This window comes from Eremomyces bilateralis (assembly GCF_010015585.1).
Source record: "Eremomyces bilateralis CBS 781.70 unplaced genomic scaffold P152scaffold_35, whole genome shotgun sequence".
NCBI lineage: Eukaryota > Fungi > Ascomycota > Dothideomycetes > Eremomycetales > Eremomycetaceae > Eremomyces > Eremomyces bilateralis.
The window spans coordinates 119822-146436 of record NW_022985101.1 but is presented as its reverse complement, the minus strand read 5'-3'; the positions used below and the strand labels follow the sequence as shown (position 1 = coordinate 146436).

At 52.1% G+C, this 26615-nt stretch overlaps 10 protein-coding genes across 10 annotated transcripts; 4 read left to right on the top strand and 6 right to left on the bottom strand.

Moving 5' to 3' along the window:
- Positions 1–879: 879 nt before the first annotated feature.
- Positions 880–2705, top strand: P152DRAFT_468981 (MFS general substrate transporter; the record flags this gene model as incomplete). Its single annotated transcript, XM_033680858.1, has 8 exons — positions 880–1065; positions 1126–1233; positions 1289–1442; positions 1494–1557; positions 1612–1726; positions 1786–2000; positions 2049–2118; positions 2172–2705. 8 exons carry the CDS (start codon positions 880–882, stop codon positions 2703–2705), a joined length of 1446 nt encoding a protein of 481 aa, XP_033530137.1.
- Positions 2706–3173: 468 nt separating this feature from the next.
- Positions 3174–4652, top strand: P152DRAFT_462505 (uncharacterized protein). The gene is made up of 2 exons (XM_033680368.1): positions 3174–3505; positions 3555–4652. The coding sequence occupies exons 1-2, from the start codon at positions 3355–3357 to the stop codon at positions 4445–4447; spliced, it is 1044 nt and encodes a 347-aa protein (XP_033530136.1). The 5' UTR covers positions 3174–3354; the 3' UTR covers positions 4448–4652.
- On the bottom strand, positions 4443–6850 carry P152DRAFT_462504 (uncharacterized protein). The gene has a single exon (XM_033680367.1). The coding sequence runs from the start codon at positions 6370–6372 to the stop codon at positions 4747–4749; it is 1626 nt and encodes a 541-aa protein (XP_033530135.1). The 5' UTR covers positions 6373–6850; the 3' UTR covers positions 4443–4746.
- Positions 6851–7643: 793 nt separating this feature from the next.
- On the bottom strand, positions 7644–9752 carry P152DRAFT_468978 (uncharacterized protein; the record flags this gene model as incomplete). The annotated part of the gene is made up of 6 exons (XM_033680857.1): positions 7644–7840; positions 8231–8507; positions 8614–8898; positions 9025–9194; positions 9267–9444; positions 9639–9752. 6 exons carry the CDS (start codon positions 9750–9752, stop codon positions 7644–7646), a joined length of 1221 nt encoding a protein of 406 aa, XP_033530134.1.
- A 7586-nt stretch (positions 9753–17338) lies between these two features.
- Positions 17339–18064, bottom strand: P152DRAFT_218985 (uncharacterized protein). The gene has a single exon (XM_033674474.1). The coding sequence runs from the start codon at positions 17898–17900 to the stop codon at positions 17442–17444; it is 459 nt and encodes a 152-aa protein (XP_033530133.1). The 5' UTR covers positions 17901–18064; the 3' UTR covers positions 17339–17441.
- P152DRAFT_218980 (uncharacterized protein) lies at positions 17997–19902 on the bottom strand. The gene is made up of 3 exons (XM_033674473.1): positions 19467–19902; positions 18234–19414; positions 17997–18172 (listed from the first exon to the last, which is right to left on the bottom strand). Exons 1-3 carry the CDS (start codon positions 19538–19540, stop codon positions 18093–18095), a joined length of 1335 nt encoding a protein of 444 aa, XP_033530132.1. The 5' UTR covers positions 19541–19902; the 3' UTR covers positions 17997–18092.
- Positions 19903–20620: 718 nt separating this feature from the next.
- Positions 20621–21840, top strand: P152DRAFT_462496 (DUF924-domain-containing protein). Its single transcript, XM_033680366.1, has one exon. The coding sequence runs from the start codon at positions 20710–20712 to the stop codon at positions 21523–21525; it is 816 nt and encodes a 271-aa protein (XP_033530131.1). The 5' UTR covers positions 20621–20709; the 3' UTR covers positions 21526–21840.
- Positions 21649–22414, bottom strand: P152DRAFT_218977 (Isochorismatase hydrolase). Its single transcript, XM_033674472.1, has one exon. The coding sequence runs from the start codon at positions 22320–22322 to the stop codon at positions 21771–21773; it is 552 nt and encodes a 183-aa protein (XP_033530130.1). The 5' UTR covers positions 22323–22414; the 3' UTR covers positions 21649–21770.
- A 1268-nt stretch (positions 22415–23682) lies between these two features.
- Positions 23683–24717, top strand: P152DRAFT_405397 (uncharacterized protein; the record flags this gene model as incomplete). Its single annotated transcript, XM_033676811.1, has 3 exons — positions 23683–24085; positions 24143–24242; positions 24306–24717. The coding sequence occupies 3 exons, from the start codon at positions 23683–23685 to the stop codon at positions 24715–24717; spliced, it is 915 nt and encodes a 304-aa protein (XP_033530129.1).
- Positions 24718–24768: 51 nt separating this feature from the next.
- On the bottom strand, positions 24769–26308 carry P152DRAFT_462494 (putative NADH-ubiquinone oxidoreductase 39 kDa subunit). The gene is made up of 8 exons (XM_033680365.1): positions 26223–26308; positions 26037–26168; positions 25893–25987; positions 25756–25847; positions 25568–25709; positions 25361–25519; positions 24979–25314; positions 24769–24930 (listed from the first exon to the last, which is right to left on the bottom strand). Exons 3-8 carry the CDS (start codon positions 25944–25946, stop codon positions 24832–24834), a joined length of 882 nt encoding a protein of 293 aa, XP_033530128.1. The 5' UTR covers positions 25947–25987; positions 26037–26168; positions 26223–26308; the 3' UTR covers positions 24769–24831.
- Between the last annotated feature and the right edge of the window lie 307 nt (positions 26309–26615).

The window sequence follows — 26615 nt, the reverse complement described above, 5'->3', positions numbered from 1 at the left end:
ACAAAGGATTGTCTAAACTCCTTTGTTGTTTGACCCGTACAGTACACATATTCGGCGCTGCACTTCGCGTCTTATGTACCGGCTGATCCTTCCTTGAGGATCAAGGACGAGTCCGAGGGAACTTGTGACCGAAAGCGATCCGTTTGACCGGATGTGATAGTCCCGGTGCTACGACAACGGCTTTAAACTCACAAAACAAGGAATATGAACCGTGAGCCGGGGAATCCGATACGAGAGAACGAGAAACATTCCCGTCGTAGACGAAGTCTGTCGCCCCCGTCAGGAACACCGTGTCGTGTGCGACAAAAGTCCATGCCCCAAGGGCAAACGCCGCACGCTAATATTCGATGTGTGGAAGTAGTTCAAGAGGAGCCTCGGAATCTCGCCATGGTTGTCGCAAAAGGCTGCAATTGAATGCAATGGCTTCTCACGACGGCTTGTCTCCAAGTTAAGAGGCGTCCAAATCATGAGACGTGATTCAACGAAAGCGATATGCGAAGCCCTTGGCGACCGCGTGTTGGAAGCGGGGTTGCGCTGCAAGTAGGGAGAGTTGGTGAGATTATGGCGAGAGTTTGCGGGGGAGTCCAGGTGATCCCAGTTCGTCCCAGCATTTCCGACCAACGCCCAGAACGATCGGACCATCGCGAATGGAGAGAACGCTCCAGAACGACCAGGGCACAATATTTTACCCAGGGCTGGTCAGGACAAGAGGATTCCCTTTCAAGTCATTGTCAACTAAATTACATACTTATATCCATCGTGCACCTCGTCGATCACGTACAGTCTTACAAGAAACCTCAACCCCTCCTTTCGCTTTGTTCCTTTCCCCCTACGTTCCGTTGTTTATCTTCTTCCTAGTCTTCGTGGTCCAAGTCAATCATGGACAGCGGCGACCCCAAGACCGGCGTCGTTCATGACGACGCCGAGAAACACCTGGACTTTACTCCAGGAGAGGTTCCAGAGTTCGATACTGGCACTGAAAAGCGGCTTATGCGCAGAATTGACTGGAGGCTCTTGCCAATCCTCGGAGCATTGTATTCCATCTCTCTGATCGATAGGACAAACGTAGGCTTCCGGATTCGACTTTGTGATGCATAGCCGATCGTAGACTGACCATCCCTTCAGATTTCCAATGCACGTGTCGCTGGTATGGCAAAGGACCTCGGTCTCACCGTTGGAGACAGGTACGCCATTGCTTTGACCATGTTCTTCATCCCGTACTTCTTCTTCGAGGTCAGTCGTTATGTTACGTGGGCCCCTCCCCAAGGCGAAACTGATACGTTGATAGCTTCCGTCCAACATTGTCCTACGAAAAGTGGGCAGCGCCAATTGGCTCTCTTTCATTGCCTTCGCATGGGGCACGGTGATGCTTGGTCAAGGTTTTGTGAATAGCTGGCAGGCTCTTACTGCCTGTCGTACTCTGCTGGGATTTTTCGAAGCTGGTATGACATCGGGACTTTTTAGGAAGGGGAAACGTTGTTGACATGCTGCAGGATTCTTTCCCGGCTGCGTCTACCTCGCGACTTGTTGGTATATCCGATTTGAAGTCCAGAAACGGTAAGGAGAAAGTTTGCACCCTAAGTTCCCGATATTGACTAATCGCCCATCCAGTCTAGCCGCATTCTATCTCCTATCCGTATTTGTTGGTGGATTGGCCAGCATCCTTGCCTTTGGTTTGATGCAGATGGAAGGACTTAGTGGTATCAGGGGCTGGCGATGGATCTTCGTAAGATGCCACGGTCGGATAGGTTAATGGTTGCGAAAACGAGGCTAATGTTCCGCCAGATCATCGAAGGCCTCCTTACCCAGGTCGTCGCCATCCTTGCTTGGTTCCTCATCATTGACTTCCCCGACAAGGCGGAGCGGAAAGGATTCTTGAGCCCCGCCGAGGCGACCTTCATCGCTAACCGAATTGAGAGCGATCGAGGTGATTCCGTCCCGGATGAACTGACCTGGGGAAGGTTCTTCCATCACCTTGGAGACTGGAAACTCTGGACCTTGTAAGTTGATTGGGATTGCTATTGCGGGAACGGGACTGATCGCAACAGCTCACTCATGTTCGCCTCTGTAACCATGCCAGCGTATGCGTTCGCGTACTTTTCGCCCGTCATCATTGCCGTAGGTGATATGAAGTTGCTTCGCGCCCAACAGCTTTGCTGACCGTATTTTAGGGAATGGGATATTCTGGCGGTGAGGCGAATGCGTTGGCAGCACCCCCCGCCTGTGCTGCAGTATTCACTGCTTTCGGCTTCGCTTGGTTGGGGGATAAGTACCGAGTTCGAGCGCCCGTCATTGCGGCCCAGGCCATCATCACCATCATCGGACTGATGATCGTTGCTTACCACACGAACCACGGCGTTCGATACTTCGGCATCTTCCTCGGAGTGATGGGATGCCAGGGTAATATTCCCGCTATCCTTGCATATCAGTCGAACAACATCCGCTTGCAGTCGAAGAGATCCGTCGGAAGTGCGTTGCAGATTGGGTTTGGCGCTATCGGGGGCATCCTCGCGTCCACCACATTCATGGAGAAGGAGGCTCCATATTATCGAACCGGACTCTGGATCACAGCAGGGCTTCAGTTCTTCATCCTGGGGGCACTTGTCGCTTGCAGTGCCTATTTCCACCTGAAGAACAAGCAGCTTGACCTTGGAACATTGGCCAAGCCTATCGAGGGCCAGGTTGGATTCAAGTATACCCTTTGATTATCGCGAAGACGGGCCCGTTCTCAGTCTGTTCCTAGCTATACTTTGAAATTGCGAATTCTTTTGGCTGCTTTCCCGGACGATGCAGGTTTCTATCCCCATGAGTGCAGCCGCACAGCATTCGTGCAGACCGAGCTCGTTTGGGACGAAGCCCCTTGGTTCATGTGCTATTCACTCGCGGCAAGTCCATGAATCTTGTTATATAGGCACCGTAGATAATTACGCATACGTCTTTCCCCGAAGCAAGCCATTACAATACAGTGACATATCAGAACCAACCGTATTTGTGAGACTAGTAACATCTGGTAGGCAACCAGAGAGTAATTCTTCCTTTGTTCTCGTATGGCTCCTACACTCGTGTAAGATCCTGGACAAGGACATAATCTCAATTCTGTAGATTAATAAATATAGTTACGTAGGAAGGATTTATATTTCCTCTAATGAGTTCATGAGTAATGCGTATGGTCATGATTCCATCCCTATATTCCGAAATCCCAATGTGCTTCGCGTCTTCTTTAGACGCGGCATCCTAATCCTCACACCTCATTAAAGGAACTTGGCTTTGATTAATCCATCCACGATTGCACTTCAATATTCCTATCGATCGGCGCCCTATTCTACATCCCCTAACCTGGCCTCAGTCCTTACTATGTTGGATATTCAAGACTTCTCCGACGTCTTCAGCTTCAACCATCGATGCCACTATGCATCCGCACTGCAGAACGAGATCCATGAGAACCGACGCAAACTCCATGGGCAGCTCTTCATTGACCGCCTATTGGAGCTGCTAAACATCCCAAGTATTAATGCATTCTCAAAACCGAAAAGGGAGTTGCTAACGATGATCAGGTGCACACATCTACCCTCCCCGAACCAACGCTGAGTTACGCACTTTGCATGAGAGCATTACGTCCGCACCGATTCCCACGCACCACCAACTCTCCCTCCTCTTCTACCTCCTGCTGGACCTCACCAGCACTACTCCTAGCGAGGAATCAGACGCTACCCGATTCGCTCAGCGGTCCACCCTCCCTCGAAAGTATTATCTCGCGCTGCTTGGCCTCTGGTGTCTAGACCGTCTCGACTTCGTTCACGCCGTGGGCTACCTAACCGAGCCGTCCCTACAGCCCGTCTTTCACGAAGAAATCCTCGGGGTCTTGCTAGAGCATTGCGCTGAAGCGGAAGAGGAGAAGGGAGATCAGAAGGCCGGACTGAAAAAGCATGGCGGCCACAATCCTCCAGAAAGCCAACATCTGCGAGGTCTCCCCATGTCCTTCTACGTCGCGACCAACATGCGAATCACCAGCGATGACCTGGTGACTCGGTTTTTCCGCTACCGGTGCAGCATCAGCATTCCACGAGCTTTCTCCTTCATGCGCTCACAGCCTGTGGGCCCGCATCTCCAACGGGGGCTCCTCGAGCTCCTGATTCACGAAGCGCTGTCATCCGAGTCGACCCATAAAGATCGAGCGAATCGAGCGATGCAGTTGATCAACCTCCCCATGAATGAAGACGAGGATGGCTGGTTTGAGGAGTACCTTCTTCGAGGAAGGGGCCGATCGCTACATGGGGCGGCAGATACGGTAACAATGAGGAGGATGGGACTGGGAAAAGTGCGGGAGATTTTGAAAGAGCGGACATTAGGCAATCAAGGTGGCGGTGGACGGTGGGATCAGTTGCGGGAGGGGTTGCGGAGAGGCATTGGGGAGAACATGACGATTGATGAATACCGGCTACAATGAACCACGATACGTGGGGGAGTTTTTGGGGTTTGAGCCTTGGAATTCGATACCCGAGAGTGTGCATTTTACCACGAGATACCAACTTCTAACATTACACTTGTGCTATGCGCAGCGCTTCAACAGGCCAATAGGCCTTCCGAGACTCCGACGCTCTACGCTAAATGGAAAAGGATCTACAATAAAAGCCACCGGTCCGTCACTATTGACGGCGGACCATTGAACGCCGAGACTCCTGGATCGAGGCATAAGTGATCCGAGACACCTCGCTCGATATACCTGTAAGACCATCCCAAACTGCATCAGTCGACGTGCGTCCGGTAAACCTTCCCGGCACCCAGCTTCAATACCTCCGTCACGGAGCGCTTCGTCTTCCCCAACGCGCCTAGCTCCAGACTAGGCCTGCGAGCCAAAACGGTGCGTGGTAATGGCATCTTCATGCTACTTCCTTCGCTTCTCTCGCTCGTGCTTCTCCCCGCCTCGCTTATGCCGCTTCCCGGGGTACTCGTTGATGCGCCAGTGTCGCTCGCACTGACGCGCGGTGGTCGCTCGTCCTGCGCGCCGGCGGTGGGACTGTCCGCTGTGGCACTGGCGGTACCGGAGTCCCGCTTCTCCTTGGAGTACTCGCAGCCCAAGACGCCGGCACCGCCGAGTCCCCGAACAACTTCGTCGACGGCGTACACTTTGGTTTTCATGCCACGAACTCCCCATCCTCGGACATCTTTGTCTCCGTCATGCGCACTGATCCAGCTTCTGGCGCCTACACCGCGGATCACTTCCCAGCCACTTGGAGCGCCTGCCGAAACGATACCTCCTTTGTACCAGGGCACCTTGACGTCGTTGAAAGGGTGTATGAGGCAGGTTAAGGGGAGGGCTGCCAACGGCATCAGATGTGATGTTGCATATGCGCGCAGGAGAGGAGTCAGGTAGGACGAGAGGTGGTTCGAGCTCGCGGTCGGTAGGAAGCCATGAGGCGAGTAGAGCACCGAAAGGACGCGTTCGGTGGCGATTGTCGACGAGTGAAGCTGGAGGGAAGAAACTTGATGTGCCGAGGAGGCATACGCAGGTGGAAGTGGTGGGACGGGGGGCACGTCGGATAGCTGGCTGAACGAGATCGGGACCGATCGTTGAGATTGTGAGGTTGTTGGACGCGATGGGGACATCGGAAGCGAGGTAAGAGGGGACAGCGGAGCGTTGAGAGAATGCGCTGTCGACGGTCGGTGATATACCCCTGGGGATGGGGGGAATGACACCGACGATGGGGAAAATGGGACGGGGGTAGCACCAACAGAGGCGGAGAGGGTCGTCATAGACGGGGAGTGTGGAGGGGTGGGAAGGATACTATGATAGGTTGCCTTTTGCGTGGTGGACAACACGCTGCTCGGTGGTCGATAAGTGATGCCAACGGTATTGTGTACGCCGGTCATGTCTCTTTTCGAAGGCATGAAAGCCACCGTGACTTCGCCTGATTCCCCGGAAGGCGAGAACGAGGGGATCTCCAGGCGATATAGGGTGGCGGGTCGCGCTGGATTGTACTTCTGCAACGACTCAATTCGACCCGAATCGAAATGCTGCCAACTTCGAATCTTCCGCGCAGCCGCTGGAGCCGCGAGAATCGCCGATGTAATATGGGGCGACAGTTGGCACAAGGTCTCCTCATGACAATGGTCCGGTTTGTCTTGAGAGATGATGATCATATCGGGTTCCGGGAGCTCGGCGAGAGACGCAGTGGGAAAGGGAGGGACATGGTTGCAAGAGGAGAACCTGGAGGAGATGATGTCGGCCGAACCTGTTAACCAAGGATCGATCAGGATCGTGTAGCTGCCAGGGAACTGGCCCGGGTCGGAGAGGTCGTCGGAAGCGATTGGAGGTGCGAAGGTGAGGAGGAAGGAAGTGTCGCCGTTCAACGCCTTCACCGTAAGGGACATGGTAGCTCGAGGACACGGGAAATAAATGAAATAAATGCAGGTATTTGTCACGAAATCAGCGCCAACACTGTGGACGTGAAGGCAAAGGAGTCGACGGGTTCATAGATGATAGAGACTAAAGGGTGGGTCGGATCACCATGGGGGAGAAAGAAGCGGAATTCCTCCGATGGTGGATATAAGATACTAGAAGTGTTATCCGAAGTTAGGGAATCCAAAATGAACGAGAAGTTGAGGAGTAATAATAATAACCCATAATGGTGTATCCCGCAAATAATGTCCGATCCCAGATCACCAGATCCCAGATAAGAGGAAGAAACATGAACTGGGAACGAGGGGGAAATGAAATCTGTGTGCTCCGGACGTGGGAAGGGGGATCGACGACCATCACGCACCACTCACCGGTCATCACTCACTAGGCAAGCCAGAGAGACGGGCCACTCAGTGGTCAGTGGACGACAGTGATTGAACTAACTTCCGCCTCGACTTGGATAGTACGACTTTGGATCATCGCAATTGGAGGGAGAGAGTCGTAGAAGGTCGACAATGGAAGCGAGGAATTTCCTGGCAATCCCTGCTACATTGGAAAAGAAAAGTGAGGTGGATATTACACGTAATATTACTGTATGATGATATTGGAGAATTCAATAGTGATGGAGAGTAGGGAGTACAATAGCCATCCATTCTGTAATCTGTTTCCGCTTTACGGGATTGGGTGAGAGTGTATCGGTAATTACCTGTGCATATCCGTAGTTGTGTACATATTGATAGCACTGGTAGTGGAGTCGTCAGGCTGCGGTTATGCAAGACATAATAGTCTATGCAGACGAGAAAGCAAACCCAACACCGGCCGTGAGTGATATCGTCATAGAAATTTACCATTTCGTCGTCTATTCATGTCCTCCGAGTCCTTCGTGATCTCCGTCTATCCGACCCTCCCTCATATTTCATGGCTCGTGCCAAAATCTCGAACTCAGCCTTCCCTCTCGCTTGTCCGATGGCCTCGACGGTTCCAATGCATCAAGGCCAGCCATCCCTACCAATAGCTCCGGCCTGGGACAGATCCAGCCATCCCGACCTGACTCGAAGCTGGGTTGCTCTCCATGTCCTTTCCATGTCTCAACCGCGGTCCCGGCTCATCTTCCCTCGTCCCTTTCCGAAACCACAGCACGAGCCCAACCGGCTCAATTGTACTTGACCTAGGGAGAGAAGCACACCGTCAGCACGTTCGATTGCCTCGCAAGTCATCACCTAGCTCTGCGTCTTCTCGCCGCTTATCTCACATCCAAACCGACGCGTTTAAACTTGCCGCCCACCGCTCCGCATTTCGGGCACTTGACCCCTCGCCCTCGGGCCTGCTCCTCCACCCATACGTCCACGCACGCCGGACACACCCCGCAGATGCATTCCGTGCACGCGTATGCCTGCGATAGCGGTGCCAGACGGTGGCAGGCAGCGCAGTAAATCTCCACTACCCGAGAGCTCGGGTTGGTCTGCTGCTGGTAATGTGGCGAGAACCCGGAACCGGACATCATGAGCGAGACAGGGGGTTGAAGGGAAGGGTGGCCCGATGCGGAGCTGGTGGGATACGTGGGGCGCGAGACGGGCGACGAGGTGATGTGGGGATCGATGGGAGGGTTCGACTGCGAGAAGTGCGGCTGGATCTGCAGTTGCGAGGGGCTGAATCCGATGCCACTGAGATTCCCGTATTGCGACATAAATGCCGAATCACCGGCTGACCGCTCGAGCAACCCGTCAAGGTAACTGCTCCGTTGGCTGTGGGTGCCCCCGGTGCTGCCGCTCGACCCCGAGTAGCCGGGACCACTTCGTGGGCGGTAGCCGGAACTGCTACCCGTCTTACTCATCGCGATCCCCCCGGGACTACCGTCCCCGAGGCCGATGGACGATGGAAAGTGGAAGTTTCGCCCGGAGATACTTGAGTCCACCGATGATTCGACGGAAGGAAACGGCTGCAGATCGGACGTGTCTGGAGGTGGGGGTGTGAGCGTTCGTGCTAACGGCGAAGCGGCGTAACCACCGGAGTTTCGATTACCTGCAAGGTACGGTGGTGGAAGGGAGGATCGATCGTTGGAAACGTGGTTCGGTTGCGATTTCGTCGGGTGGGGCGACGAGGGTATCTAGGCCATAGGTGAGCTCGATGTTTGCTTCGCTTCGACATTCACCCTACCTCCGCTATCAAAGATAGGAGAGGTGGAAGGGATGGAGAGGGCACCCAAAACGAACCGGAGTGAGGTCTCTCCCATCTTCCTCGGTCGCACTGGCTGCAGCATCAATCAGATCTTCCCATCTCTTTCCCATCAGTTGGGCCATGCTCGAAGGTTCCGCACTGTACGCTTTCCTATCATAACTCATCCTCCGCGCGTGATCATTGCTTCTCTGCCTTTCGTGTTTGGCCTTACGAGCATTCTGGCCCACCGATGGCTTCCGCGGTCGGTTCGGTTTGACGGGTCGGCCGCTTGCGAAGGGAGGTAGCGTGGACGATCGACCTGCAGGTATGTGAGCTGGTTGCTTTTGCACGTAGCATGTATGCCTAGTTGGGACGAGGTACCGAACTCCCCCGCGCTCTCCTGTGGTTCGTATGTTAGTCGATACCGCGATGCAACAGAAATTGAGGCAGAGGGGACGGATACGGACCTGTTCCGAGTCCCAATCCGAATCCGGGCGATGATTGTGCAGCTGGGTTAGGGCAGCGGCAGCATGGGACGCCTGGAGAAGGGATCCGCGACGAAATTCCTCGGGGACGCGGGGAGGAGCGACCGCACCATACTCATCGCCAAACAAGGCATTCCTGTCAAGACCGTAACCTGGAGCTGGTGGATCAGCGACACATATGAAGGCTCAATCGAACCGGCGCAGTCAACTAGGTCGGCACATACCGGATGACAATGATGACGACGGAGCGGGGAGACCGTCGGCTTGGTGTAAATGAGGACGGTGCGATGGAGGGGTATTGACCATCAACAGAAAGCTCTCTTCGGTCGCTGGGAGTTTCGGGATGTAGTTATCGGGGTGGGCACGACGGATGTGCTCTTGCATGGACCGATATCGCTTCTCCTACAGCAGCGGTTGCATGTCAGCGATCAATTGAGGACGATGATGGAGTGACCAGGGACGAGAACGATCACGGACGGGGCGGGACACGAAGGAGAAGCAAGACATCTTGTCGCAATGGTTTGAACAGGGAGAGATAAGAGGAGGTTGTAGTGGTGGTGGCAGAGGCGAAGGAAGAGAGGGGGGAGTTGACTTACGCCCAGACACCTCTTGCGACAGCTTGAGCCATCGTGGTTCTTGAGAGGGCACACAACCTCCAAATTGGCGTCTGTGACGGAGAAGGAGCTGGTCAAAGCCGATCGGGGTGGCATTCCAAAAGCGGCATGTAGCCTGGACGGTGACGGGGAGGATGGGGAGGTAGGCAAGTCGTGGCCGTATAGTGATAGCAGTACTCAATAGAACCGAGTGGTGGCAGAGGAGGAGGTGGAGGTGGTGGAGGGAGTGGGAGGAGGAGGTGGAGCTGTAGCTGTCAGGAGGGTGTCACTCACTCAGTCACTGCAATAGCTGATGAGTCTAATCAATCAATGCGGGCGGGGGGAGGCGGGGGGAATTGGGATACCAATTAATACCAGGAGTCGCTCTAGTGAATCGAATAATACCTGACCTAGACGAATCCTCCGTAGTGTGTGTGCTGTGCAGTAGTGCCCTCTGTGTGGGGTGTTTGGCGGGTGTTTGGCGGGTGATGATGCAGGAACTACACAGAACGGAAGCTTGATGTTGCTTACGTGTTTACATAGTACTGTATAGAGTAGTTATTTACGAGTAGGACGGTACCTACTTACATCCAATTAGTACCCGTAAAAGCAATGGAGTGGGAGGATCGGCCTCTTTCACATATCACTTCAATTCGCCTTCCAAGTTCCACGGAACCAATTCAATGAATGAAAGATGAATTCCCCCTTGCGTTAGAGCTTCGATTGCTACCGACCTAAATTCGGATAGCTAGGTAGCTACTGTAACCTTCCATACTGGAACGGAGCGATGCTGTAATGATGCATATGGTATTATTAATACCGTATGATTAATACAGATAGTGCGGGGTTGGGATTAGCACGTGATACTGTATGTTAATATCAATTATCACGTGCACCCGATTACCAGTTAATTATCTCCCTAGTCACTATCTCCCTTAAGGCCTCGACTACTATTAACTACCCTTATCCATAACTAACTCTCGATTATTATCAGGTTTAAAAGGGATTAGGTCATCGTAATCGGTGCCCTCTATAAATCCAACCTAGAGTACGATGAAGTCTAAAGTTGAGACACCACGACGAGCCCTGGTTTGCAAATTTCCACGGTGCTGCAATTGGACTACCGATGCTCGCGCTCTGTCAAATTACTCTTGTAACCTCGCAGACTTAAGGAAAGTGAGAAGCACAAAGTTTGGAACCACCCTTGCTGAACGGGTGGCTGTTCACATCCTACTCATCTCCTAACCTCGACCCTGCCCATCAGTTATGAGCCCCAGAGTCTATCTGGAACCAAATCTGTGTTTTGTCAGCTTGCTATTTACCAAGTCATTGTCAGGATGCGTCTACCTTTCTTAAATGCTCCTAGAACTTGTTATTTCAATGTCCATGCCATAGGTGTCTCTCTGGTCCGCCCCCTTCCGTTGGGCTAGGTTCATAACCCCCCTCCCCGCCAGTTGAACTAGGCTCGAAACCCCCATACCCTCCTGGTGGATTCCCGTTTCCAGATGACTGTGACCTGGTCACTGTCGAGAACGTGCTCGGTTGGGAGAACGATGAGGATGGAACAACCGGGCTACCATCTGTTGTGGAAACGCTGCTGGTGGTAGACCATGATGAGCTCGAAAGGCTGCTTGTCGGTGTGGAGTCGGACTCTGTCGTTGATGAAGATCCGGACGAGGTGCTTGCGGTCTCCGATGGCGACGACGTCGTGGTTGATGAAGAGCTCCAGCTTCCCGTCGACGAGGAAATCTCCGAACTGGATGCAGTCCTAGAGCTTGACGACGAACTTGACGACGGGCCGGACGAGCTAGACGACAAACTCGACGGCGGGCTAGACGAGCTTGGCGGTGAGCTTGAGGACGGGCTTGACGATGAGCTTGACGACAAGCTTGAGGACGGGCTGGACGATGAGCTTGACGACAAGCTCGAGGACGGGCTGGACGACGGGCTGGACGATGGGCTCGACAGCGGGCTGGACGAGCTTGGCGGCGAGCTTGAGGACGGGTTTGACGACGAGCTGGACGATGGGCTGGACGACGGGCTGGACGATGGGGTGGACGATGGGCTGGACGACGGGCTCGATGACGGGCTTGACAATGGGCTGGACGAGCTTGGCGGCGAGCTTGAGGACGGGCTCGGCGATGGGCTCGACAACGGGCTTGTCGACGAGCTCGACGTCAGGCTGGACGAACTTGGCGGCGAGCTTGAGGACGGGCTCGACGATGGGCTGGACGACGAGCTTGAGGACGGGCTGGACGATGGGCTGGACGACAAGCTTGAGGATAGACTGGACGACGGGCTGGACGACGAGCTTGAGGACGGACTGGACGACAGGCTGGACGACGAGCTCGAGGACGGGCTGGACGAGCTTGGCGGCAAGCTCAACGACGAGCTTGACACATCTGGACCTCTAGATGTTGTGCGAGTAGATTGACTGGTAGATGTTGGAGGCAAGATGTGAGACCATGACACGCTGCTGGAGCTCACAAAACTCGAGGACGAGACACCGGTGCCGCTAGAGCTTGTTGAGTTGCTTGCAGTCGAACTAGTAGACTCTATCGACGACGATGGGGTTATAGGGCTTTCGGAAGTATCACTAGTCGACGAACTAGAGCTGGATGAGCTGGAAGATCCAGGCACCGTAACGGTCCCTGTCGACGTTCCAGGGACAGAGCTCGTCGAATTCGATGGGTCGGTTAGTGATGATGACGTCCCGGGGCTTCCAGGGGTAGAGCTTGAAGGTAACGTCGAGCTGGAGACTGTTACAACGTTCGTCGAGGTGCTAGGTAGAGTCACTGTACTCGTCCCAGGTGGATTGGATGGGGAACTTTCAACGGAAGAAGACGATGCTGAGGAGTCGGATGAAGCCACGGATGAGGATGCGCTCGAGGAATCCGCGCTTGAGGGGGGTACAGATGAGGTTGATCCTGAGTCCGTGGGGGGACAATGAGTTGTGGATCCTACCCCCGATGAGGAGGGTACATGGCTACTTGAAGTGGTGGAATTTGACCAACCGCTGGACGAGGAAGACGGGCTCCCAGAATCGCCTGTGCTTGTCCTAATGGTGCTAGAGGAGGCAGAGGACAATGGAACTGAAGGGCTTGAAGTACTCCATGTCGAAGGGCTGGAGGGTCCTGTGCTTGATCCTGTCTCTGGGCTGCCTGTTGTGGACGAGCTAGGAACGGGGGTTACATGAACTGTAGACGTGTGGATGGTAGTGTTCGTCTGTGATCCGGTTCCAGTTGGCAATGTTCCTGTCCCCGTGACTGATCTTGTTGACTGTTTGGTCCTAGTCTTGGATGTCGTCCTTGATTCAGTTTTAGAGGAACTTCTCGAGCTTGTGAAGGTTCCCGTCGGAGTTCCAGTCCCCGTCCCGCTAGACGATGTCGAGTTGAATATCCAACTCGAGGGAACAGACGTGGAGGATCCCGTGGATAGACCACTGCTCGGACTGGAAATGGACGTTGAACTTGGCACCACCGGGCCCACGCTCGTGGAGTTTGAAGAGGGTATGGGGACCGATGAAGTGGGGATTGAGGCGCTCGACCACGTGGAGCTAATACTACTGGAAGAAACTGTCCCAGTTTCAGTTCCATACCTGGGCAGGGTTGGCGATTGCCAGGATGAACTGAGGTGACTCGAATTCGAGCTGGCACTGGATGTGAAGGATGATGGTGAGGAACTTGGACTGACAGGACCTTCACTTGTTGAGTTGGATGATGGCGACGCTGATGACCCAGAGACGGAAGTCAAGAGGGGTATGGACGAACTAGGAGTCACTGGACCACCACTCGTGGAGTTTGCCCATGGCACAGAAGACGATGCCGATGGGGTCAACGGCGACGTTCCAGAACTTGTGAGACTTCCATGCGTCGATTCCGAAGAGCCAGATGACGCCGAAGACACCCCACTACTTATCCCGCTTGATGAACTCGAGATGACTGGGTTGTCGCTTGTTGAATTTGCCGAGGATGCAGGCTGCGATGATGGCACTGTCGCGGACGAAATGGACGAAAGGGAGCCATACGGAGGCAAGTCCGGTTCTGTCGAGATGCTTGAGGGGCTGGAGCTGCTATGACTCGGTATGGAGGAACTTGTAGAGACCCCTGGAGAAGTCGGGAGAATTGAAGAGGTGCTGTTGGAAGGAAAGGCGGGGCCATGTGAGGTGGGACTAGACGATGCTCTAGAACTGGAAACTGTAATGACGACGGTCGATGTACGTGGAAGAGTGATAGTGCTGGTGCCTTCTGGGGATGAAGATGAAGGGCCAGTTGAAGAGCTATTCGAGAAGATCGCTGAACTTGACGCGGATGAGCTCGGCAAGGATAAAGACAGAGTGGAACTCGACCAGGTCACGGCAACTGTGGACGTTGAAGAAAGGCTCGAGGTCGGTTCAGATGAAAGAGCACTGCTGTTTGATGAAACCACTGGAGACCCAGGGGAGGTGCTGTGAGAGGATGTTGCATTCAAGCAAGGAGCGCTTGATGTTGGAGCCTCTGGCGATCCTTGAGTTGAGCTACCCGGGACTGAATCCGAGCTGGTCAACGACCTGCTAGATTCAAAACCATTGTACGGCCATGATGTTACACTCCCGGGGCTAGGAAGAACCGGAGCACCGGATGCAGTGCTTAGAGTCCTAGAAAACGTCCCGGCCCCTGCAGGAACGGTTACAGTCAGTGAGCCGCTGCTCCGAGTGATTCGAGGAGGGATCGACGGCGAGCTGGTCGGACGGGAGGCCAAGCTGCTTGCAAATACAAAGCATACGCTGGTCCCGCCGTCGGTTGCACAAACAGTCGGACCGACAGCCGAGAACTTACTGGACGAGGACGACGAAGTCCGACGAGTGAGCGATAGGCTCGATCCATTGGAAGTAGGAACCACCGGTGAGCCTTCTGTGTCACTGGTAGAGAGAGACTGGCTAATCCAGCTCCATGATGGACCCGAGGGCTCAAGAGACTCCGTAAATGCCGAGGTTCGAGAGGTCGCCGAAGTACTGGTTGGGCTGACGAAAGACCATGAAAGACTCGGAGAATCTTGGTCAGTGCTGGATTCGGTCGTAATAGCACCAGAAGACGTTTCGTTACAATCCGCTTTGAGATTGACTGTTTGGAATTAGTCTTTCTATGCTTCTCGCTAGCAAGCGAGGATTCGTGGTGAAATTGACTGAAATTGACTGAAACTAAACAAAACCTGCACGACAATTTTCCACAGGAGGATGCGGGTATGGAATACGCCGATATCAAAAATTTTGGGACGCGTTTATCCAGTTTTAATCAAGTCAACAAAGGAAGGATAGGGCGGATAGAGCGTTCAAGCAGCGCGGGAGCTAGGGAGTTGATATCATACAAGAGCAAGGAAACTTTGCACGAAAAGGACTGGGGAACAAAGGAAACTTCTAGTCTTACCAGGAATAGGCTCCGCAGCAACAAGAGACACTATAACGGCAAGCGGCAAAGCAAATCTTGGGGGCAGCATCCTGTCGAGAGGGAGAGGTACGGCAATGGATACAACAGCAAGAGACTCGAATCGGCAGAAATACAGTGTTCAGAGACAGTACAAAACGAAGGGACGGCGGAGAACCGCAACGAGTGACACGACTGAGGTGCGAAAGGGAATTCAAGGGAAAAGAGTGATGGCAATGGATCATTTATACCGCATCTTAGACGGGGAAACTTTCCCGGACCACTGAGGGAGACAGGGAGGGACATTACAAACCGACCGGGCGATGGTGAGGAATCATGGATGGCAGGAAGAGTAGCCATACGGTACACAGGAAACGCACGGTGCCGAAGAAGTCCAGTTTGAATGACGGGGAGATGCAGAAGCGATGTGAAGGGGGATGATAGTGGTCCGGTTGATCATGATCTGTGTGATCTCACAGGATGTGCAAAGGGCAAAGTGGATCATCAGATCAGATCTGGTTAGGTTAGGTCAGGTCATATCAGATCGGATTGAGGCCGGATGATACTACTAGCAGTGACCTGACTAGATTGATGTCGGGTGTGAAGCTGAACTGAGCTCTGTCTGTCACCATCGATATCTGATTGCGGCTTAGGTTGCACGTGATGTCCCGATATCCAGTGCTCTCTTGCTTCGCTCCCATCGTCTTCCTGCACGTCTCCAAATTCCTCCCCGGACCACTGTATGTCACTAACAGGTGAATATCAAGGGAGAGAGGTGCAGGTTCGGATTGTCATTTCCCTCCATTCGGGGGATACCAACCGAATTATTCAGCTCTTGTTTCACTGATCATCCCACTGATCATCTCACTGATCTGATATTAGATGCCCTCTTGGTTCGCATTCGGTTCATCCGATGTCTGCGAGGGAGCAAGTGGGCAAATGAAGTGAGTCTTCGATGGCCACGTCGGTGAATTTCAACGTTACACGCGAGGAACCGCGATTAAGCATCAACAAAGTATTCAGACTGGACGGTAGGACGTTGAAACTGAGCCATGGCCTGGGGAAACACAAGATGCAATCATGCAAAGCAGCCACCCACTTCATCCCCTACCTACCGACGTCTCACTGCATCCTGTCTTCATGCTGTCTCTATACTGCCTTCATGTTGTCTCCATGCTGTCTCCCGCATACTAACCAAACGAGAACCGACCCCGCCTGACAGAAAACAGCGTGGAGCATCAATTCAAACTTGTGAGGACAGGTAGAATAGGGCCTTGATGGCACCCAATACACTCAGCAAAGGAGTGGACGATGATTCCTCATCGCGAGATAATGGCCATGGCAACCATCAGATTGGCGAGGGAAGCCTACTCGGTTGAACGGCCGATGTGGACTCGGAAGTTAGAACGAAATCATGCCAACAAACGTAGAGTCTGAATTGCATCATATCTTTCTGCCTCTGTCCCCACCAGTCAGCCGCAGTCGCACCCGAATTAATCCTGCCCTGCCGTCGGTTTACCGCGTCCGATAAAGCACCAAAACGGTTTGCAGTCAAGGACTGCAAGGCAGGTCTCGCCCTGCGTCAAATGATCCATTTGTTGAGAATTACTTCCGTCGTGTCGGTGGCACTGGTCCCGCGGTACGAGGACAGTGCCTTGCCTAGATTCCACATTGGTCGGCAACAAAAGCTTCGAGAGTTGAACAAATGATGAGAAGAATTGGCCACTAAATCTCGACAATGGGGCATCACACAAAATATCCAGGAACCAACGTGGAAATTGCATGACAGGTAACGTTGCAGGAAGATGTCGAGCATTCCCTCTCGTGCTCAGGGGTTCAGGGAAACTCAAAGCTCCCGGCTCTTGTAACACCCGGACTGAGCGCTGGGGATTCTGCAGGCACTGAAGCATGCGGCGCGCAGATCATCGAGAGTAATCTCGCCGTTTGACTTCAGCGAACACTGGCTCGGCCCTCTCAACGCCCACACTTAGGGCTCGCTGATCTGAAGCCCAGATCATCTCTGTGCACCACTAGAAGTAAGTCGAGTCACCACAATCGCAGTCCCTGGTTGGGTTCCTGAACATGTCCGAAGTCGTGTTGTGCCCGATTCCAAATCAAATTCGCGAGGCCGGGACGTATCGCACACTTCTTGCGCCATGACAGGCTTCTGGTAATGGAAAATTCTGTAGGTAACGAACCGATCGAAGAAGGGACTGCACAGGATACGTGTAAAGTCGGACACGAAACACGATGATGGTTACGGCAAGATGCAGCACCGCCAAATTGGGCCCGGAGTTATACCTGTGATTCGGTTACACCAAACAAAAGCCTCAGACGACAAATCTTCAACTCGTATTATTAGCACAGGCCATATGCCATAGCTCCACTTTGGCCTTCACAGACCTCAGTTCGTACATCTAGATCCTTGCTTCCTGGAATCGAATTTTGGAACTTCGAAAGGGCATCCGAAGCCGACATTTCGTCGAGTGCCCGTCCCTTTAATAAGACCAGGGGATATGGTGGCGTGGCGAGGCGAGCGACACAGAAGCGCAGACTGCAGAGTTACTGACGTTCCAATGCTTCTCGTGACGTGGTGGTGATATTGCGGGCCACCCTCATCTCCCTGGCCTTCGGTTAAACATATCCATATACCTCGCTTCCTCCCAAATATAAATAAGATAGCCTGGCCCATGTCTTGCATCGTTGAGAACGCCCTTAATCTCCCAATAACCCTTTGTGTACCGTGAGAAAATGCTATCTCCTCAGAAAACGCCGGTGAAGAAGGTAAGCCAGATGCCAGTTTGCGACTCATCCCGAGGAATGCCATGCGCCACTGTTGATCAGTCGTTTCTAGCGAACCCATAAACTCGTAAATGAATATCCACACACGAGACCCAAAATTCCATAATGCAACTGCGCGATGCTACGATGATATTACCCACGTCTTCTCTCGAAACGGTCCCAGGCAAAAATATGGACGGTCGTAACCGGAAGTGTAAATGTGAGTCGAATGGAATGGATTAGCATCGAAATCTCAGAGGAGACGCCAACCCGCCTATGCGCCTGGGGCCGCATCGATCTCGTTCGACGAGTTGATGAGGTTAAGCCACTCAGAATCAAGGCCGAGATCGGTCTCTGGATGACGGGATTAGCGAAAATGGTCGGTCGATCGAGGAGTTGTGGCATTGCGGCTAACCTCGCGTTTCGTCTTGGAAAGAATCAAAGGATTTGGACGGATCAATCGGGAACCAGGACGCTTGAAGCGGGGTGAAACCTTGCTCTTTTGGTATTCCATATAAATTACCAGAGTAGTCGTCATTTTGGCAAGCAGGAGATTCCATCACTGGATATCCTAATGACAAGGTCTCATTGAATTGGTCGATTCCATCCATACCAAAGCATGGGTCGAGGAAGACGGGGTCGTCGTTGGAACCTCCGCCTGCCACATTACCCCTATTACCAAAGAATGGTTCCTGGGCGTGCAGATGAGGGCTTGCGAGTTCATTCGCACTAAACACCGGGGGAGACATTGGATTCCCATCCGATCTTAGACAGCTAGGTGTGTCCGCATCCACGGAACCCATTGGGTTGTCGGTATAAAACGATGTGTAGGAACTCCAAGGACCATATCCGAGTGGGAAATCAGGGTCTCGGGCTGTTGGCGTGAGCGGCCCGCTCTTGGGTGGAAGAGTCTTCATTTCGGAATTAAACTGAAAAGTTGGGTCGGTTCGCTGAGGGAACGTTTGTTCCGCCAGTCGTCTCATCTGATCACGGTGACCCGATCCAATAGGCGATTGCCACATATTGGGCGACTGGGTCGCATATCGTTGATTTCGATCCTGCGAGCCAACCACCGAGCTTCTCCGCTCCAAAGAATCTCGCAGATTTGGACTTAGGGCATCCTCGTCTGCCATGGAATGACCGGTAGATGGGACGACCGATGCCCTTCGGTTTCGAAGCGTACGTCTCTGCCCCATTGTCACCGGATATGGATGATTTCGAGCTTCACCAGTTCGCTGGTTCGGAGTTGCCATGTTTCCTTGTGGCAACGTGTGCCGCGTTTGCTGCGGAGCAAAGCCTAGAAGTTCAAGGGGTTGGTCAAAGCCGCTGAGCCGTTCCGCAGGAACACCGGCGGCATGGTAAGCAGCGAGCCGCTCAGTCAGACTGAAATCTTTCGGCGCAGGCACGCCGACTCGACTCAGAAACCTAGCTTCGAAATCATCCTCCTCTTCATATATTTCTTCGTTCATCACAATCTCATGAGACAGCTTGAAACCACGTCCGGTCCTCTTCTTGTGGATTTCGGAAGCACGCTGGGCGGACTCCCATCTCGCCTCGAAGGACCGATCGCTCCTTCGAGACGCGGCAATGTAAGCTCTGGGTTACTCACATTAGCCATATCCTCAGCAAACAACTCGGTCACATCTACCGTTCTTGATTCTCTTCAGAAGTCCGCCCCGACTTGGTCTGCTTCGACGAATCTTTCTTCTTCGCAGGCGGCATGGACACTTCAACAAATGTAGGTTTTTATGGATGAACCTTAGTAGCTTCGTACTGATGACTACCAAGGAAAGTAATTGGAGTATCCAGCGCAAGAACATAGAAAAGTCCGGGGGAGCTATCATTTGCTGGAGGGAAGCTTCGCAGCCTTTTTTCCATGAGAGCGCTAGAAACGGTGATGAAGAATTTAACAACAGCTGGAGGGCGAGCGAGCTGATAAGTTAGATGACAGTTCCCACGATCATATCGGGAGGGGTTGGACAGTGAAGTCTTCGAGACGTCAATGGAATTAGGTAGAAGCGGAGAACGCGCCTCGGCGTGCAAATGGGGTTGGATATCAGATTCCTAATGCTCAGCACTCAGCAGGGAGTCGATCTCGGAAACCCCGGAGAGCGGATTTCGGCAAGAATGAGGGATCGCAAAAACCATGTGGCACGGCAATCCGGCTGAACCAGAGTTCAGATCTCATGGAGCTTGTCTGGACTCTGGATATCGCGGTACCAAGGACCAAGGGACCACCTCAGGGGATGCACTAGTCCGGTACAATGCGAAGTACTGGACTACACTTGCCAAGAATACAGGAATGGTTTGACGCAGGTTGTCTGTCATGATGAAGGATGGTGTCGTTTCCAGTCGAAGTGAAAATGGCATCCAAGATCTATTGGTATAGAATATTCGCAGGAGCTCTGATCCGCGGGACGAGCACGTCCCGTTAACCGTACCATAACTTAAGATGAATTTAGGAACGTACCACCCATCTGATAGCGCAGGAATTGAGCAAACTCACGCTTTGGTGGGTCTGGGGTACTTAAGTAAAATATTATTGAAAGGTGCGTTCTGCAGGACTTGAGGAATGCCGAGCGGGATTGTAGGTATTTACCGTTACCTTTCAGTACATACCTTTCCCAGGCGATCCAGCGATTTGCCATGTATGTGTGTGCATTACAAACGAAGATTTTGCAAGTTGAATGTAAAGGAGACGATGAGTGAAAGGCTAGGGGAAAATGGGAATGTAGTTGGATTGTTTTCAATATTATGGGGAACCCTGCAGACATGGAGATCATTGAACTAATCAACTAAGTACTCCTTTTTACAACTCCAGCAGTTCCATGTCAAATCTAAAATCATTGATATCAAATTCGATATCAAAGACCATTCCATCAGGCTCTTAAATGATGGCTAGTGTCGGAAAGCCTTTCTCTTTAAACAAGGCGCTATTTACGCCTCGCTTGTATCGGAAGATATTCGATATCTGGTTCGAAGGGATACCTGCAACCGCCACTATTGCACCGGAGTCCTCCCTGAAAAAATGGTTCGGTATAGCTGGACAAGAGGAACGCGAGCAGTTCGATAAAATATGCAGGGCATCTGCCAACCAAGCGCTCGAATCCATTCGGGACTGGACCTTTCCCGCTGTCCCGGATTATGCCACCGAAATCGCATTCTCACAGGCTCTATCGGCACCCTTCATAGCGGAAATACAAGAGGCAGAAGTTCAAATGGGCGATGATGTAGTCCAGATCACGCCTTCGGAAACAGCGCTGAGTCTCTTGTTGCTGCTGGACCAATATCCCCGAAACATCTATCGCAAAGACCAAAGGCTGATTTATGGCCACTACGATATTCTTTCCCGTTCCCTTTGCCGTGCCATCCTCCAGATGCAACCACGTCCAGATCTCCATCCACGCTTCCGACAATCAACCGCATATCGATGGTGGTTTTGCATGCCGCTCATGCATTCGGAACACCTCGAGGACCATGATATTTTTACCAAGTTAAACTCGGAGATGGCGTCGGATATCGATGAGGCTGGAGACAACGAAGCCATGAAATTCATGAAAATGGGCGAAGAATTTGAAGAGAAGCATCGGGTCATCTTGGAGCAGTTTGGCAGATATCCCTACCGAAACAAGGTAATGGGCCGGGAATCCACTGAAGAAGAGGAGAGATGGCTTAAAGAGGGAGGCCAGACTTTCGGCACGTCGTGAGCGAGTTGGACTTTGGAGTTGGAGATCTGGAGTACTTTGTACCCTATTGTTTGTAAGAGTTCGTATGTCTTCATATATTACCTGTCCATCTTGCAGTACAAGTAGATGGAGGCGTTAAAGACAGTATTCTACCTTGCTATCAATGTTCTGCTTCCATGGAAGGTCGTATTTTCGCGTCAGTCATATCCATTTGAAGCAATACTCCAGTTTTCTTGTTTGGGACGCCACGGTTGACTTCCGGTCCTTCACTTCAGCCTCTTCAACACCTCGTCTGTAGTGATCACATCGCCATAAGCGAAACCAAATGCATTTAATCCACGCTCATGCTGAATCTTGTTCGCCGTACCAGTTGCATCGCTCACCAACCATGTCTCGAAACCACGATTGAAGGCACCCCGTGCAGTGGTATCACAACAACAGTCGGTCATGACTCCACAGACAACCAGCCTTTTGACGCCCAAGTCATGCAGACGCTTCTCGAGATCCGTACCTAGGAAGGCATCGTATGTGTTCTTAGGAATAATTGGACTGTCGGACGTGATGAGCTGTTTGATATCTGGGATGAATTCCCAGCTCAGACTCCCTTTCGCAATTGATCCATCCGGACCCCATTTTCTAACCAACTGGTTCTTGAACGGAGGTGTGAGTTCTTCTCGAGTGTGCCCATGTTGAGTGAAGATACGTGGCCAGGAATTGGAAGAGAAGTGCTGTGAGAGTTTGACGATGTTCGGAAGCGCTACTTTGGTCATGTCGAGGAAGGCATTCTGCATGTCGACCATTAAGAGAGCCGTCGCCATTATTTTGAGATATCGCTTGTAAACTTGACGTCTGTATAATGCTTCGATATGTGATATAGAGAATTACATAGACATGATAGGACCACCCTCAGTGCAAAGTCGAACAAGAGATTCCAACTTGCTTTAACCAGATGACGTTAGGATTCTGCTCTAGTGACAGGGATAGGTAGCTATCGGCTAAACCCAAATAGGATAAACATAAACACAGTTCGACCGCATTTCACAAACCTCAGTTCATGATTCTGTATGGAGCTACTACCGTAGTTCAAAGTCTTCGCTCTGCATAAATTGCCTCAACATCTCATTCTGCATCATTGTTAAGCTCGGTACATTTCTCTTGATGGCGCGTCTGAATGAGCCTATGACAGACGATGAGCTCCCTCCGCTCGAAGCCTTATTGCGACCTTCATTCAAAGCGCCGAAAGCGACCGCAATCAAAAAGACACGCAATGGTCATCCATCTACAGAGCTGGAGGAGGCAAGGGAACGGCCAATAAATAGTGCAAAGGCTGTGTCTCGGAAATTGCTGAAGCAGGAGGCCCCCAAAGCCGTCGCCACCAAGAAATTCCGTCGACTAGGTGTTGCTCAGAGTACCCAGGTTCTGACTACGAGAACGACCTTCGGTCCCGACGTTTCAGCCCGATCAAAGAAAACAAAACCGACCCGGTCAGCGTCTGAGAGGCAAGAAAAGCGCGCCCATGGCAATAAATCCAAAGAAGACAAGGATCGGGAGTCCTCTGGTTCTGGAGGGTCGATCAACGCAAGCGATTCGTCTACTGGCCCGCCGGACAACTCTTTAGAAGAAATTGAATTCTGGTCAGCGAAGAACCCAAGGCCGACCTGGATCAAGAGCCCCTACAAAAGGTCACAGAAGCACGATTTTGACCAATGCAACCCCACCAGGGGTTCACGGAGGCAGCTACGGGACATTGCCAGGACATTGAACAGGCCCCAGGCGGAGTCGGACATAGCAGAGTCAGACACAGCATCGGAATACATTGGAGAGACTGGATCCATTGGCTCTATCTCAGACGATTCTTCTTTCTCCATGGATCAAAACTCTTCCGTAACAGGGGATCCAAAGTTGAACTTGAAGGGCCCTGGACATCCCCATGATGCCCGCAGCATTCACAGTGGTTCCGACACATGTAATGAAAACCAAGCAATCCGACCTCGTACACCCTCTCCGCCGCAAAGTCCGACCAAGTCACGGCTTAAATCTCCCTCAAAGACCAACCGAATACCACCAACCCCCCATCGACCAAGCATGGATGAATTCTGGGAGCAAGCAGATACCAACGACTGGAATGATTTACATTCGCCGCAGAAACCCCTCCTTTCACCTCGAAAGAGAATGGGGATGACACTTCCCAACTTCCTTCACGTAGGTGAGAACGGAAACCCTTCTCAACCGTTAATCGTCGACATCAACGCCGGTGGACTTGATCCCCCGTCTCCGAAAAAGTCGCCTCATAAACAAGACCCGCAGAGGGCAGCTCGTCGTGCATTCGACCTGATCAAACACCGTCTTGCAGAGCAATGGCTGCAGGAACTTGACGACAAGATCTGTGCTGGCAAGATTGCAGCAAAAACAAAGGCGACAGGGGGTGTCAAAATTGTCTGGAGCAAGAACCTGCAGGTAACCGCTGGTCGGGCGCGTTGGAGGAAGGATTTGGACAAGAACAAGATTTCTAGAGGAGAAGAGACAGAGGAGAGACATGTCGCGAGTATTGAACTTGCCGAGAAAGTCATCGATGATGCAGGTATAGAACCCAAATAAAACCCCAAAAGCCGCTTCATGACATACTGATGAGCTGTAGATCGGCTGAGGAACGTCGTTGCCCACGAGTTCTGTCATCTAGCGACCTACATGGTTAGTGGTGTCAAGAACAACCCTCATGGAAAGGAGTTCAAATACTGGTAAGTGAACTAGAATCTAGAAAACACGCTATAGGATAGGGTTGGATCGCTAACCTCCTCAAGGGGATCCCAGTGTTCCAAAGCTTTTCGCGACCAGAACATCATCGTCACGACCAAGCACTCGTATGAAATCAGCTACAAGTATATCTGGGAATGCGTTGAATGTGGCTATGAATACAAGCGGCAGTCGAAGTCGGTCGACATCAATCGGCATTCGTGCGGAATCTGCAAAGCACGCTTGGTTCAAACCAAGCCGGTTCCAAGGGCCGCGTCTGGAAAGGTGTCAGAGTACCAGCTTTTCGTCAAGGAGAATTTCCGGAGGTTGAAAGCAGAGCATTCCAACCTAACTCATGGCGAGGTCATGGAGAAGATGGGCAAACTGTACAGAGAACGGAAGAAGGAAGCAGCCGTCACACAGCGCTCGAATATCGATGCGCTCACTCACCAACTGGATGTTGTAGTGCTAGATGATTGAATTCTCTAGTTCAATGTTCGGTTTCTATGTGGCATACTAGCTCCATGTGTCCCGCGCCGCTAATTTATTTACAAAACGAATTCCGTCGTGCACGATTCCTTTATTCCTTGTAAATCACCGATCGTCGACGACGTGCAAGTACTTCCGCTCTTCACTATGCTCTTTCTCGGTCATTGGAGGAAGGTCGTAATAAGATGAGCTTCGATACTCGAGCTAAAAATTGTTAACCACATACGACGCAATGATTGAACCGAAACTTACGAGATATCGATACGTCAGGTCTTTGACTTCGGAGGGCTCGATTCCAAGGTCATTGAATGTCTTCGCATTTGGATCGATGACTTGATCAATAAATTCTCTTTCGACCATGTCACCACATCCAACTGGCCACCATATCAATCGGTTCAGGATGTCCGAGATTGGTTTCATTACAGCCTTCGGAACGTTGATGTGGCGGCGTTTCTTGACGATTTCCTTGTCAACGAGCTCGGCCAATCCCTCCATCGAATATTCCTTTGGACCGTACAGCTCATAAGTCTCGGCGGTGGTTGTGTCATCATGGATCATCTTTTCGAGGGCCATGCCAACATCAATTGCCTGGAAGCGTTAGGGGGTATCATGGCAACGGTTGATCAGCACGTACGTGGACGGGCCAAAACTTCTGCTGCATGGAGTTTGACGTGAAAAGGTTGGTAACACTCGCGAGCGTATTCAACAATTTATCTTCGTAGCCGAACATCGGAGCAGGTCGGACAATGGTGGTCTCGGGAAATATATTTCGAACCACCTCCTCGCCTTGAGCCTAATTCTTGTCAGTGATGGAAAGTACAGCATAGACGAGCCATCGAACCTTGGTCCTGAAAAATTCCGATGGGGAAGCCTTGTCGGCATTGAACGATGAAACGTGCACGAAACGGTCCACATCATACTTAGCGACGGCCTCAGCAATCCGTGCGGCTCCCGTCACATGGATGTCCTCCAGATCATAGTTTCTGGCCTGATTAGCGAAAGCCTTACACCAAGCTCGGATTTACGCACTTGGTGGGATAGTCACGGCCGATGAGGTTATAGACCATGTTCGAGTGTCTTACACTCTCGTCGATAGAGTCCAAGTTACGGAGATCGAACTCCTAGTCGCTATCAGCGCATGTTATGATCGTGAGCTGCGCACCTACAATGAAGTTCACACGGCCGAGATCTCCGGAAACCTTCAAATGTCGTCGCTCCATGGGGTCGCGAAACGGAACTATGACGGTACATCCGGTCCGGGCTATCCTCTGTCAGCAACCGAAAGCCATCGTATGGACTAGACAACCCACCCAATCGATTCACGATGTATCTTCCCAAGAACCCGGTTGCTCCGAACACGGTTGCTGTGTGGCCTAACGAGGGGTCAGTCAAGTGAAGTGTTGGCGGGGGCAGAGTTGAATTCGATACCTCCAAGTGACGATCTAGCAGTACATCATTAGCTCCGACCATCATATAATAGTTCAGGGTGAACATACCGTCCTCCGCTAAGGTTGAGAATGGGCTTCCCCGTCCTTGTGATTTGAACATCTTGGATGCCGCGCCGAGATTGTCGAGGAGCGACCCGTCGGCATTGCGAACTGATGTGCTTCAGCGTCTCCAATTGCGAACCATTGGAGCGCCTCAGCGCGATAGAAGACATATCGGGCCCCAATTGGTTAGCAGCAGCGGATATTGAGGCGGACGTTCGATTCGAGGAGCACCATGCGGCTGAGGATGCAACTAATGGTACATTGATGATGAGCTTGACGATGGATTGAGGTCTTCTGTGTCGTTCAGCGTTGCTGGAGCTGCAAACACGGTGGGTCGCATCAAGATCTTTATGCCTGAGGCAGAAAAGTAAAAAGTGCCTCAGGCTTTTAGGCAGACAC

Coding starts and splice junctions, on each gene's coding strand:
- P152DRAFT_462505 (XM_033680368.1), top strand. CDS start 3,355: ATGTTGGATATTCAAGACTTCTCCGACGTCTTCAGCTTCAACCATCGA. Junction 3,506..3,554: donor GGAGCTGCTAAACATCCCAA/GTATTAATGCAT, acceptor AACGATGATCAG/GTGCACACATCTACCCTCCC.
- P152DRAFT_462504 (XM_033680367.1), bottom strand. CDS start 6,372: ATGTCCCTTACGGTGAAGGCGTTGAACGGCGACACTTCCTTCCTCCTC.
- P152DRAFT_218985 (XM_033674474.1), bottom strand. CDS start 17,900: ATGGGTTCGCTAGAAACGACTGATCAACAGTGGCGCATGGCATTCCTC.
- P152DRAFT_218980 (XM_033674473.1), bottom strand. CDS start 19,540: ATGCCGCCTGCGAAGAAGAAAGATTCGTCGAAGCAGACCAAGTCGGGG. Junction 19,415..19,466: donor TCTGAAGAGAATCAAGAACG/GTAGATGTGACC, acceptor TGAGTAACCCAG/AGCTTACATTGCCGCGTCTC. Junction 18,173..18,233: donor TTTCCAAGACGAAACGCGAG/GTTAGCCGCAAT, acceptor CCCGTCATCCAG/AGACCGATCTCGGCCTTGAT.
- P152DRAFT_462496 (XM_033680366.1), top strand. CDS start 20,710: ATGATGGCTAGTGTCGGAAAGCCTTTCTCTTTAAACAAGGCGCTATTT.
- P152DRAFT_218977 (XM_033674472.1), bottom strand. CDS start 22,322: ATGGCGACGGCTCTCTTAATGGTCGACATGCAGAATGCCTTCCTCGAC.
- P152DRAFT_462494 (XM_033680365.1), bottom strand. CDS start 25,946: ATGGAGCGACGACATTTGAAGGTTTCCGGAGATCTCGGCCGTGTGAAC. Junction 25,710..25,755: donor GGCCGTGACTATCCCACCAA/GTGCGTAAATCC, acceptor TAATCAGGCCAG/AAACTATGATCTGGAGGACA. Junction 25,520..25,567: donor CGGAATTTTTCAGGACCAAG/GTTCGATGGCTC, acceptor GACAAGAATTAG/GCTCAAGGCGAGGAGGTGGT.